We start from the raw sequence: 14,232 nt of genomic DNA, 5'->3' as shown, positions 1-14,232 counted from the left end.
TTCCTTTAGCTCAAATCTGGGAGGAGAAAAATGTATACATGTATATACTATGTTTCAATCTCTCTTCCCATAATTATCAGTGATGCTAAATATTTATTCATGTTTATTTACTATTTGTTTCCTCTTTTGTGAATTAGTTGTTCATGTCTTTTGTCCATTTATCTAAATTTTAGTGTTTTAAAAAATCAATTAGAAGGGCGCCTGTGTGGCTCAGTCGGTTAAGTGTCTGACACTTGGTTTTGGCTAAGCCATGACCTCATGGTTGGTGAGATTGAGCCCTATGTAGGGCTCTGCACTGACAGCGTGGAGCCTGCTTGGAATTCTCTTTCCTTTCTTTCTGCCCCTTCCTGACTAGTTCTTTCTCTCACTCTCCCTTTCTATCTCAAAAGCAAATAAATAAACTAAAAAAAAAAAAAAATCAATTAGAATAAAGAATTTAAACATCTGTAATATTTGCTGTAACTTTTTTTGCATCTTTTTATTTTGGTAATATTTTAGCTGCAAAAGTAATAAAATCTCTTTCCAGAAATTTTGCAAACTAAAGAAACACATTTTTAAAAATCATCAATAATTCTGCCACCCTAATATAGCCACTATTATTATTCCCACTGTTTTTTTTAATATGTGTATGTTCTATAAAGTAGTAATTGCAGTGTGCATACAATTTTAAAACCTGATTTTTTATTAACACATAAGTATTTTTCTGAAATGCTCTATAGTCTTCATAATCATCATTTAAAAAATAGCATAATATTCTATGGAGTAGATTCACCATTTCCTTATTACTACATATTCATATTATTTCCAATTTTTTTTTGTTTCATAAGTAACACTGATAAAGGCTTCCATGCAAATAGTTTTTTTGTATATTTTGCATTATTTTTTCTGGAAATATTCTCAGTAGTAGGATTAAAGGACATCAGTCCTTATCACTAAGGTAGATAAAGGGCATTAATACACATTAGCTACCAAATTACTTTAAGGGGCTGAAACACTATTACCAGCCAAATAAGTACCATCTTTTTCAATTCTGGCTTAAAGAGAGGCTACTTAGTTGTTTAAATTTGCATTTCTTTGATCAGTAGTGATGAACATTGCCCCATGTTTTCCAGTTGTTCTTAAACACCTTTGTAAATTGTCTATTTGTGCTCTTTGCCCATACTTCTTATACATCATACTGTATAAGTGCCTTACTTAGAAAATATAAACCTGTCACATTCTGTCATATTTTTGTCAAATATGCCTTTTTAGTCTGTGTTTAAATCTTACTTTTTAAATGGCCACAAAACTTTTAAAAATTATTTTGGTTTTAAAATTTTATATATCTAAATTTGTTGATCTTTTCTTTTGGGAATTTTTTATATTACTTCCTAAGCTTAGAAAATCTATTCCCCTTCAGAAGCTTGATAAATATCCATTCATTCTAGTTTTTTTTTAATTTGATTTTTTATATTTAACTCTTCAATCTAGCTGCCACTTCTTTTAGTTTATTACAGGAGATGAGGGTATAAATGCTACCAGCTGTCACAACATCATTTACTGAACAATCCTTTCCACTCCTATTCACTTGCAAAGCATCTTTTATAATAGACTGAATTCTTATATGTAAAATCTCTTTGGAGAGCATACCATAATATCATCTGTCTAATCTTATAACAGTGGTACCAGTGTTTTCATTATTCTAGTTTTGTATGTTTAATATCTAATAGCATTAGTCCCTCATCATTCTTCTTTTGAAGAATTGTCTTTGAAAATCACTGTTTTTTAGTTTCTGAATGCAATTATTTGCTGCCTTACCTCTTAAGGTATCAATTTCTTGAGGGCAGGATTGGTTTTATTTCCTTACAATAGACTGCTAAGAATAATATTACTGGGTCAACAGGTATGAACATTTTCCCCACTCTTTTAAACACTTATTTCCAAAGCTTTCAAAAAGAGTGCACCAGTTTCACTGTAACCATGCCAGAACAAGGATATTTTGAAGATTTGTTTTCAAAATTGGTCGGGGAAAATATACCATGCTTCAATTTTTATATCTCTGCTTATTAGTGATGATAAACATATGCTTGGCATATAGTAGGTGCTTAATCAGTGCATGCTGAATGAATAAATGGCATGTCTGAATCCATACAAGTATTTGGGGATGGAAAAGTTTAAACAAATATTGTGGTTATAATAGATAATGCTTGCTAGATGTAAGTTGGTGGGCTACATGCCTGTAGTCCATTTGCAGAGATGTTCCAGAGGTGCCAAGAACCCCCTAGAATTTGGACCAGAATTGGGGCAATCCCTAGAGACTCTCTGTAATTTCTATTCACCACAGTGTCTGTTTCCAGGTAGGATCATCTGAAAGCTGTCTGAAACAGTTAAGATAATACCCACCTGCATGTAGCCCAGAAGCAGCCATGATTGGCTCTAGATTGAGTATGCTTCATTTCAAAGGAAAACAGTGACAAGTGGCAGGTATCTGGGTATTCCACTAGAAACTGATCCAGGCCCTGAATTTAAATATATAAGATCTGGGGTGCCTGGGTGGCTCAGTCGGTTAAGCGTCCGACTTTGGCTCAGGTCATGATCTCACAGTTTGTGGGTTCAAGCCCTGTGCCAGGCTGTGTGCTGACAGCTCAGAGCTTGGGGCCTATTTCAGATTCTGGGTCTCCTTCTGTCTCTGCCTGTACTCTGCTCATGCTCTGTCTCTGACTCTCAAAAATAAATATTAAAAAAATTCAAAAAATTATAAAAAAACTAAATGTATAATATCCTCCAGTGCCACATGCAGAAACTAGATCTAATTCGCAGGATCAGGCATTTTCCACGAAACCACATTACTTTTCTTCCCAACTTGCTAAGCACAAGAGGATTCGAATAGAGGTCATTGGTTCAGAGAGGCTGGGTTCCCCCCTCCCCACTCTGCCTTTCATATGTGGTTTAAAGGAGGGTCATTTTTTTTTTTTGTCCTAGGAATCACTGTCTTTATTTTGAAAATTTTTTAATAGAGCAAAAGCTAACAGAAGGTAAGCTGTTTCTCTTTGCTTTTAAGGCCATGTAAAACTCTTTATTAAACACTGGTTCTCTTAGTGCCATCACCTCAGTAGTAGATTCTAGTAGTAAATTTTCTCAAGGACTTCCTTAGTCACACAGAAAATCTGCCGATTTGATGAAATGAATTCCATATTAGTATCTTAACCTTCATCTGCTGAGGTTGTACTCAAAGTTTTATTCTGAAAACCAAAGTGCCATTTTCTCTGGACTCCAGAGCACCAAGGGGTATCAAAGTCATGGCCAACAGTATGCACCTGAGAACAGCTGTTTCAGAAGCCCTTTGTCCTTAGAGTGACACTGAACTCTCTCAGTTGGTTGCCACTATCCCTAGAGATGGTAGCATGAGCTTCCTTCTTGATTCTTCAGCATTTTGTTTTAAATCTATTCTCATTAATTTTCCACCTGTTTGAAAATCTGTTTGCCTCTTCTTTCAGAACTAGTTCTAAAATTCACCTCTTCCAAGACTTCCATGATTAATTTCTCCATACTGCTAAATCTCTTCAGCTCATACATATATTCAGTGGGTAAAAAATTGATATTGCTCCCTAATTATTCTAATTTTGTTAGTGTTTCTAGAGCATAAGTCCCTTGAAGTGAGGGGAATTTCCAAAAAGCTGGAAAGAAATGTAGACATTGTCTAGTTATATCCTTTGCCCTGCCCATTTTCCTGATGGAAAAACTGAGGCTTAGAGAGGTTAATCTTTCCAGGTCAGTTAGCCAAGTTTGTAGAAAAACTAGGCATAGAGGCCAGGTATCCTGCCTTTCAATGGTGTGCTTTCCATTATATTGTCCCATCTTCTTCTATTTCACTTGTATCTCTTCAGGATGCCTGGTAAAGTGCTATATGCATACACAAGTCTCCCAATAAATGCCAATACAATAAGCATAAGAGTTTACATAACTGAGAAACTGACTCAAGGAAAGAGGCAGAAAGCAGAAAGGTCATTTTCTTACTTCTTTGCATGATGCCACCCTCCGGACCAGTTAATTGCTACTTTGCACATTCCATCAATCAGGCATTGGGCAGCTGTGATTGTAGCCCCTCCTACAGCTGCTGCGTAGTCAAATATCCCTTCAGTGGCTGGACAGTCATAACCTTTGGGCAAACATCAGAAGAGTTTGTTAAAAGATGAATTGGAGAAAGAGGAGGTGTGATACTGTGGTTTATATAATAAGAAATATTTATACATGATCTTCATTTCCATTTCTGACACAGAGCTCCTAAAACCGTTGGAATTTCCTGAACAATGAGAGCAATAAAGGTGTCTTTGTGATACTAATGAGGTGACCTGTGGATCACACCTAAGGATGGAGGTTGGTAGCCAGTGGAGCAAATCAGGTGATTGAAGGTTGGAACTACCAGTCCTATCCCCTGACCTCCTGAGAGAGGAAGGGGCTGGAGATTGAGTTCAATCACCAATTGGTCAATGATCTAATCAGTCATGCCTATGTAACGGAGCCTCCTAAAACCCAAAAGGAGGGCTGGGAGAGCTTCTGGTTTGGTGAACACGTGGAGATGTGGGGAGACTGGTATGCCTGGAGAGTGCATGGAAGCTCCACATCCTCTCATCATACCTTGCCCTATGCATCTCTTCTATCTGGCCATTCTGAGTTATACATATCCTTTTATAAGCAACTAGTAATCTAGTGATTAAATGGGTTCCCTGAGTTCTGTGCACTGCTCTAGAAAATTAAACCCAAAGAGGGGATTGTGGGGACGTCTGATTTATGGCCAGTCAGAAGCACAGGTAACAACCTGGGCTTGTGATTGGTATCTGAAGAGTAGAGCAGTGTTGTGGTACTGAGTCCTTAACTTGTGGGATCTGATGCTATCTCCGGGCAGATAGTGTCACAGTTGAATTGTAGGACACCCAGCTAGTGTCCTGAGCATTGATTGGGGGTGTAGGAGGAAGGTCCCACCTCCACACATTCGAAGTGGGTCTGGAACTCTATTAGGAGGAATAGCTTGAGATGTGACAACAACATATCTTACCAAAAAGCTCCTATGGTAACATCAGCTTCCAAATGAGAAGCAAACATCTCCAATGTTGGGGAAATAATTTTTTTAAAGCATTGGACCTAGAAAGGCTAAACCTTCAAGATTAGCTAGTCACACCCTACAGATGGAGAAACAGAGTCCTGAGAGGTGATATATCTTATCTTGGTCATACAGAGCCAGGTCTGGGACCCAGGTCCCTTGACTCACTATCTCCCAGACCAGAGTTATACTAAACCATGCTATTTCTCTAGACTATCCCATTGGCCACCTACAGTTTAAAAAAATACAGCTGTTTAATGTGAAATAGGGTTGAAAACTTATCCAGAACATAAACATGTACTCAAGTTTTAACAGCCAGACCCAGTGTGGGCACTGCTATTGGGCCTAAGCAACTAAAAGATTTTCCTCCGTCTAATCCATCATTTGGTTTTGCTCAACTCATATGGTTTGCTTGTTAAGTGAGATATGTGTTTAAGCTAAGAGATTAATATTGTGGTTAACACATTAGTTCTTAATTAAAAAATAAAGACTTTCATGCAAGTTGTAAAATAAGTAGTTACAATTTATAGGTGGAGGTTGTCTACCTCCCATCATTGCCCAGTAATGACTTTACCTAGCCCGTATTCTACGGAGTCTGGATGATCGTCATCTCCTTCTTGGCTGACCTTCTGGAGATGCTGCAGATAGGCATCAGTGTGGAAGGTGGCCATCTCCTCCATGGAGGCTACTTTGGGCTTAACTATCCTAATAATAACAGAGAACAAAGAGAGGTGAGTGAGTCAGAACCAGAGTATGCCAGAAACTGGAAGCAGGAGCCAGCAGTCTGAGCAGAAAATACAACTCCCAGCTCCCAGTTCCAGTGGGCTGAAATAATAAACATGTTCTCTTCCTTTACTGATGTAGTCTTCACTTCCTCACATCTATGTAATGATTCCACTAATAAGGGATGAGAGGACAGATCTCCTTGAGTTCACAGGTAGTAAAAAAAAAAAGCGAGTGATTATATTTAAGTGAAATAATCAGATATTGGACAAACTTCACTCTGTGAGTTACAACTTCCATGACAAACTAGTAGGCAGAGATCTTTGCACTTGAATTAGTTCCTAATTGGGACATATAATCCTTTCAGCTACAGTTTTACTTTAAAAAATTTTTAAGTTTATTTATTTATTTTGAGAGAGCGAGCAAGAGAGCAGGAGAGGAGCAGAGAGAGACGGAGAGAGAGAATCCCAAGCAGACTCTGCACTGTCAGCACAGAGCCTGATTTGGGGCTCAATTCCACGAACTGTGAGATCATGACCTTAGCCAAAACCAAGAGTCAGACACTTAACTGACTGAGCCACCCATTTGCCCCTAATTTTACTTTAATAGGCAACTTTATTATCATGAATTTTGAATTTGGAGTTGAGAACTGAGCACCTCTTCTTAACTCTGTACTTATCAGCTCCATAACCTCAGGCAAATTGACTTCTGTAGTTCAGTTTCCTCACCTGTAAAGTGGGGAGATATTATGGGACTTAATGTGAAAATGAAATGATAACATATGAAAATGCTTTGTGGATGACTATCATTATTGTTAATACTAACAGATAACAAATAGGCAACTCAAAACATAAAAGTTCCTATATTTGGTCCCTCATATCCACCTCTGAGAGGAAGAAGAGAAGGGACTTTGCTCAGAAGCTCTCACAGGAAGTGACAAATAGAAGTGACTCAGAATACAGGGTGGTGTTAAGCTAACAACCGGACTTACCACCTTTAACTTCTCTGCCTATTCCCCATTTCTTTTCCTGACTCTGCCACTGCCCCTTAAAGTGTAGTCTATGGACCAGTGGCGGCAGCGGCGGCGGCGGGCGGCGGCGGCGGCGGTGGTGGCGGCAGCGGCAGCGGCAGGGCAGCGGCAGCAGCAGCACCTGGGAGCCTGTCAGACAGGCAGAACTTCAGCCTTCAGCCCCACCTCAGATCTACTGAATCGGAATTTAACAAGGTGATTCATATGTACATTCAAGTTGGAAAAGCGATGACCTACGCCACAGGGAGGCAGTAGTGTTTTTTTTTTTTTTTTTTTTTTTTTTTTTTTCTGAATGGGAACTCAGCCATGGGTTTTTCATGAATTAATATGACTGTATAGGCTAGTACTGTCACCGAGCAGGCCAGAAGAATCCTGTAGCTCAGTCTCAACAATTAAATATATATAGTAGCGCCTGGGTGGCTCAGTTGATTAAGGGTGCAACTTCGGCTCAGGTCATGATCTCATGGTTCAAGCTCTGCATCAGGCTCACCGATGTCAGCACGGAGCCCACTTTGGATCCTCTGTCTCTCTCTGTCCCTCCCCCACATGCTGTCTCTCAAAAATAAATAAATATCAAAAAAATTTCCATATACATAGCCAAGATACAAGGACTCTTGCTTCTCCTTCAAGAAAATGACAAATCTGTGCATTAAAATAAAAATGTTACAGTTTTTTGGGCGATGTTTTCCTGCCCTAAGGTTTCTAGTGCCCTTCCTCTTATCTAACAAACACTTACAGAAAGCCTCTCTGCTTAATAGCAAGGGAATGGGACAGTTCTCCTTTGCATCGATTTCTTGTTTGTCTTAAAATATTCTTTATGTTTATTTTATTTAATTTGAGAGAGAGAGAGAGAGAGAGAGAGAGAGAGAGAGAGAGAGCACACACATGGAAGGGGCAGAAAGAGAGAGAAAGAGAGAGAATCCCAAGCATGCTCCATACTGTCAGCATGGAGCCTGATGTGGCACTCGAACTCACGAACAGTGAGATCATGACCTGAGTGGAAATCAAGAGTTGGATGCTTAAACCACCCATGTGCCCATAAAGTAATTTTTGGAAAAGTTAAGTAACTGCGATGGAAGGCATATAGTTCTCACGTCTACCAAACATATGGGCAAAAAAAAAAAAAAAAAAGGTACTCAATAAATGATTTTGTTAATAATAAGGATAAAATTTGAAAGCCTATTACACTACCTTCTGGGGGAATAAATGAAGTATACCACACAAGTCAGAATAGACATTCACCTATTTGGCCATACAATGTCATAAATAATCCTACAAGTGACAGGGCTAAAATATCCATTCTTATAATGATAAACAGCAAGTTCATTCTTTTTTTAAAGCAACACTTAAGTGTGTGCTCAGTTCTGGTCTGGTTGTAGTTTCGCTTTGGTCTTGACTTGTCTCCAGGCTTAATTGTAAAAGTTAGGTGATGGTGATGGGGTGTCTAAAAATCTTAAGTTGAACACACACCCTCAGATCTGGCTTAGAAATAAACACATAGAAATCTCAGAACATGTCACAGGTGAATAAAATTTCTTTTCCATCAGATGGGTTTTAGTACCCTAATGTACTCACCTTGAAATCTCCACAGGGCACCTATCCCTAGATTACTTTCCCTTCCAGTAATAGAATCTTATTTCTAATGGGTCTTAACTGCTTTACGTACTTTTTTCAAGTTTTCTTAATGCTTCAAGAGCATTCACTAGGTTACAGGCAGATTACAAACACTGAATTGCAAAAAACTTTGAAAGAAAGGACTATTCTCTTCCTAATTAGCTCCATTGTGAAGTAGGATACTAAGGAGCACTTAGCTTCAGGGCTCGGTTCAAGAAAGACAACTTACCTCATTTGCTTATGCAGTGCATATGCTTCAATCAAAGAATGTACCATACTGGCCTAGAAGCATCAACAAAAAAGAAAAAAAAAGGCAGAAAAACGTCTCTTAAATGTTTAATTCAGAGAAATACCATCGACTTCATCATCCTGAACAAAGAAAGTAACTTTTAACTCCCCTCGCTTCTTTTTACTTACCAGTTGCAATGCACTTTAGACAAAATAGATACAAAGTATATAAATAGCTAAGGAGAAAGCCACCGGGCCTCACGGAGGTGCTGGAACGTTTCTCTTGCAGCGTCTTCTCCACTTCAGGGATCCCTTGTAGTGGAGCCACCATCCCCTAGTACCATCCCCTCCCCCGCACCCCTACCCCCTCCGGTGCGTTGGACGCCCCGCGGATAAATGCGGCGCTCTCAGAAACTGTAAGGGAACACTTCCTCCATAGCCTAGCACACCTGCCCAAATTTCTGCTGAAGATTTCCCCCAGCCCGGAATCCTCTCAGCTTCCTAATGCCGTCCGGTCCAACAGCCCCCACCCCCACCCCAAAAGCCCACGGTCTTTTATCCCCACCTCTCTTACCCGTTTGGGGACTTTGGCCAGGGAGTCGCACATGCTGACATACTCGGGACTGTAGATGTACACTGGAGGCAGCGACTGCCCACTGTCCGCCGGTTCCTCCGGCTCCTCCATCTTCCAATTCCAGCCGTTCCGGAGCCACCTTCTGGATCCGGCTTTTTTCAGACTCAGCCCGGGCTCCTGTTCCTGCTCCTCTGAACGGCCGCAGCGGTGCTCCCTGGTCAACATTCCCTCCTATTCTCGTTATTGCCAGAGACACTGTCCCAGCTCCCCAACCAATTGAAAGAATACATGGGCCCTCCCAGGCCAGAAGCCCTTCATTTAGTGACCACGGTACAAAAACGAGAGGTCGGCAAATATAAAAGCCCAAATAACTGCCAATTAGGATCGATAATTTATGGGACAAATAAGCACGGTCAAAACTAACCATCCTTGTTGCCCTACGGGGCCATTTGAAATGAGGTCAGACCAGCTTTAGAGCATGCTGGGAGATGTAGTTTTGAGGGGTTCGAGTAGCGGAAGAGCCGGGGCTAATTGCTAAAATAGCCGCGAATGTGAGTTTTAGCGCTAAAAAAACAAAACAAAACAAAACAAAAAAACAAAAAAGCAAGCAAACAACAACAACAAAAAAGCCGCCCAGCTCTTCGTGAATTGTTTCAATCTGCAGATACACCCATATAAATATTTAAAGATAGACACGATGTGGCCACCAAGAGCCCAGCACCACCCACCTACGTTAGACAGGCTTTTTTGGTGAGGGATTAATAAATGGGTGCAAAAGATTTGAAAAGTTTACACAGTAAATTTTGCACGCAACTTTATTCCTTTTCATCATTAGCAATCCATATCCATGTAAGAGTTAAAAACCTCAATAATTCACTCTGGCAGAGCCAAAAGCATTTTTCAAGAGGCTGGCTGGTAATCTTGAAATTGCTTTGTAGATTCCAATCAAGCACTGATGTCAAATTACTCTTTAAAAATTCGTGTGGGAGGGGGTGAGCACATACTTTCAGTGATGTTTGCAAACTGCAGTTCCCCTTCCCTCCCTCCTTTTGCTTCTGGAGCTATACAAGGGTTACTGAAATAATTTATGTAGTGTGAGACTTCACATTACATAATATCCTGAAGCACTTTTAGAATTATCATCAGTTATTTCCAAGCTCCTGGCAGCCCCTATGATATGATGTAAGCTGGCCAATTCCCAAGTCCCCCTACCTCTCATCTCAACCTGAAGTGACCTGCTAACACTCCTCAGACAATCCAACATCCTTACCTCCTTTAAAAACTAGCTCAGCATTTTTTACTTTTTAAACATTTCTTGAGCACTCTGATATGCATTTGGCTATATTATCTCATTTAATCTTTGCAAAAGTCCTATGAAGGATATTGTACTATGCCCATTTTACAGATGCAGTTTAGAGAGAGAGAGCAAATGGCTGTTCAGTGTCACATACCTATTAAGCAGAAAAGCAGGAATTCAAAACCGGGTCTGCCTGACACTGAAGCCATTGAACATTCCCTTTACTATGTAAACTTCATTCCTGTAGCATTACTTTGTTAAATCTAACTTTGTTCAATCCTCCATTTAGTATTCCCTGAATGCTTAGTATTCTGGAAAATCCAACCCCCCACCCCAGACCTGTGATGTCTTCTTTAACTAGAATATAAGCCCTTATGCTTCTTTTAGATCTTCCTATAGCAACTGGTTCAAAGTTCTGCAGTCATTCAGTCATTCACCAAACATTTATCTGACGGCAACTAAATGTATAGAACAGCGAGGGATGCAATTCTCAACATGAACTACAATCTCATTTCTGCTCTCAGGGCATTTGCATTCTTGTAGAGATGGCATAAATACACAAGAAACAGTATGCAATGCATCAGAGTCAGATAATGAATGTAGAAGGCTTAGATTGCTTAATAACTGAGAATTAAGTACTTAATAAATGGCAACTAGAATTCCTATTCAGTGGCATTTGAGATGGTTTTACTGGATGGACAGGATTTTACTTGGTGAGGATGGGAGCCAGGGGAGGACACACTGACTAGAATCAATACCATAAGCAAAAACATAAAGGAGAACATTTCTAGTCTAGTTTAGCTGAAGGGGCTGGATCATGAAGGGTTGTGAATGCCAGGCTAAAGGGAACAGACTTCAAGCTGTGGCAAATGAGTAGACATTTAAACAGAAATCTTAGAAAAAAAAAAGATTTCTACAAGAGTGGTGTAAAGATTAGCTATTGAAAGACTAGAGGTAGTGAGAGTGCCGCAGTGGTCCACATAAAAAGTAATGATGATTTAAACTAGGGTACGGGCAATGGGAACAGAGATGCCATTACTCCAGTCCTGACATTGTCATCTCTCACCTGAACTTTCTGCACTATCACACGGGTTTTTACCTCTACTTTTGCAGAACTACAATTTAGTCTTTTTGCAGCCACCAGAATGAACTCGGGGCCAAAAAAAAAAAAAAAAAATTAAATTAAATTAAAAAAAATAAAAAAAAGTAAATCAGACCATGTCACTTTTTAAAGCCTACCGCACACTATGGTGAGAATCTTTTGGGCTAGGAAGAAGAGTGTAACTTTTGGAAATGACTTTTTGTGGAGGCTAGGAGGAGAAAAAGATGCCAGAAAGGAGACAAAAGAAGAAATAGTTGGGTGAGAACAGATGTAGTACAGTTTCACAGAAATCTAGGGATGAGAGGGTCACAAGAAGGGAGAGGTAGTGACAATGTCATTGCCAATAGGAGCTCACTGGTGCTCTATGAGGAGAAAAAAAACACAAGGCAGGGAGGAAGCCCAATTGCAAGGGGTTAACCAACACTGTCAGGTGGAGCTTCTTCTTTGAAGAAATTTGATTGCGAAAGGAAGGAATTAGTATATCAAGGGATGTTAGAGCTCATGAATAATTGCTTTTAGGATCAGAGAGAAAGACACACATTTACAGACAGAGGTGAAGGAATCTGTGGGCCTGTAGGAGTTGACTGAAAGGTGAGATCATGACAGATTGGCAATATAAAGAGGAAATGGGATTTGTCCTGGACCTTCAAGGATAGGCAGTGAAAGGAAGAGGACAGGATACAGGCTGGCCAGCTGGCACCCTAAAATCTGGACTGTAATAAGATGATGTGAAAGTGGATTGTTCTCTGTGTTCTTTCAGATCTAGCAGCAGGTAGCCGAACACTTCAACACACTTCTAAAGTGGAAACAGTATCCTTATTTGACACACAATGTGGCAAGATGACTCAAGTATGGAGAAAGATAAATTGTTGCAATGAGGCTCTGAAATTGGCAGCCTATTCCTGCAGCAAACCTCACAGGGTGGCTGGACCCTTGTTCATGATTCACACAGAGCACAAACCATGCCACAGGTCCCTAACTCAATTTTCCACATGCTTAATATCCATACAGTCCTTAACTTGGGAAGAAAACCCTTCCCAAAGCACTGGAATTGCAGATGGAAGGCCTAAGTTCAGAGGAAGTAGGTTGAACTTTGGCTCCAAAGTGTACTGGTGTGGTGACCCTGGATAAGGGTCCTTGACTCACTTTCTTCAACCAGTATTGCTAAAGGTAGTTTTTAAACCAGCAAGGTCAGGTTAGGCTATGCCACTTCTTTTGGCGATCTTGCCTGTCTTTGCTTGCTGGCAGAAGCAGGCAGCAGGGAAAGCAAACACACTGAAAAGGCACTACTCCTGTGGCTGCCTTCTTTGTGCATTTCTGCATGTTGCCCACTGTGCCATACAATCTGCCCACAGATGCCTCAACTGTACTCAACAGACTGACCCTTGTTTTAATGTCTTTTCCTTGAAGAGTGTCATTGTTGAGAATGGGAACTCTATAGAGCCAGACTGCTTGGGCTCAAATCCCAGCTCTACCACTTACCAGCTGTTTGATCTTGAACAATTTGCTTAAATGCTCAGCACCTCAGTTCCCTCATCTGTAAGATGGGAATGACAACAGTATCTAGCTCACATGGTAACTATGAAGATAGAATAAGATGGTTCATGCTAACTGCCTGTATAACAGTCTGGCATCTGGTAAGCACTCAAATATTGCTTAGGATTTAAGAGATATTATTTAAGTCTCCCCCCCACTGTTTCCTTACCCCCACACCACTACTTCAAGAGTACTTTTGAGAACAAGTCCTTGGCTTTTAGGTCTAGCCTTAAAAGAAATCAGACTTCTGCTAAATATAGGGCAACCATATCGTCCAAACTGGGACACTTTTAAGAGTGACAAAGAGTGCTATTAATAATTATGCCACGACAACAGGCATGCATGGAGACTGTCCTGGGCAAACCAAGACCTAAGGTCACTCAAGTTTAATAGGAAACAAAGACTAAATGTGGAAAACACTGTATTTATCTCCGCTGCATTAGTGTAGGTATTAGGTATTGAGTAAGTGCAAAGGGGGGCAGTAGAGGTTTTGTGAGCCATGGGTAAGAACGACAACGTTTGCCCCACCAGTTGTGTAAAATTCCTACAGTGTAGTGAAACCTAATTAGTGAGGATGGGATTGGAGACTGGTTCATCCTTACTGAATAAACCCTCTCTTGTTACACGATGGTTAATGAGTAGTATAAACAGGATTCTGCCAAATATTTATAATACTTAGGAGAACAAATTGTTGTTAAGTACCTTCCGGTAGTACAGAAGCCCCATTTGCACACAATTGTAACACTGAGTAAAAATCTTATTCATTCATCAGTACAGGTCCCCTAAAGATGTCAATAAGCCCATTTTAATTTAATGAGCCTAGTTTGAGTGGGTATGTATTTGAAAGATAAAACTGTGTTTCTTTACTTATATTATCTAACATATTATAGAATATATATGATTTCTATATTAAGATAATTCTACTTTGACCCAATTAATGAGGTTTGACTGTACTGTATAATTAAACAGAGTATGTAAAATAGAGCCACAAAATAAACCCCAGTCACAAAAACACACATAAAGTTTTGAACACTGGCATCAGACATGA

General features: G+C 40.0%; 1 protein-coding gene across 9 annotated transcripts in view; it reads right to left on the bottom strand.

Moving 5' to 3' along the window:
* HDAC8 (histone deacetylase 8) overlaps window positions 1–9,733 on the bottom strand; it is a 236,435-nt gene extending 226,702 nt beyond the window's left edge. For 2 of the 9 annotated variants that reach the window (XM_019439072.2, XM_019439075.2), the window contains exons 1-4: window positions 9,250–9,714; window positions 8,677–8,729; window positions 5,655–5,785; window positions 3,997–4,138 (exon numbers count right to left, since the gene is read on the bottom strand). In XM_019439072.2, coding sequence (XP_019294617.1) covers window positions 3,997–4,138; window positions 5,655–5,785; window positions 8,677–8,729; window positions 9,250–9,474 — 551 coding nt within the window. In that variant the 5' untranslated portion in view covers window positions 9,475–9,714. Of the gene's footprint in view, window positions 1–3,996; window positions 4,139–5,654; window positions 5,786–8,676; window positions 8,730–9,249 lie in introns of all 9 variants that reach the window. The other 7 variants (XM_019439073.2, XM_019439077.2, XM_053891487.1 and 4 more) reach the window with 6 other exon arrangements.
* Window positions 9,734–14,232: the final 4,499 nt, after the last annotated feature.

Source organism: Panthera pardus, unplaced genomic scaffold, assembly GCF_024362965.1.
Source record: "Panthera pardus isolate Hobbes unplaced genomic scaffold, ASM2436296v1 HiC_scaffold_27, whole genome shotgun sequence".
In the NCBI taxonomy this organism is placed as follows: domain Eukaryota; kingdom Metazoa; phylum Chordata; class Mammalia; order Carnivora; family Felidae; genus Panthera; species Panthera pardus.
Note: the sequence above shows the minus strand (reverse complement) of the source record. Positions and strands in the feature narration are given on the sequence as shown.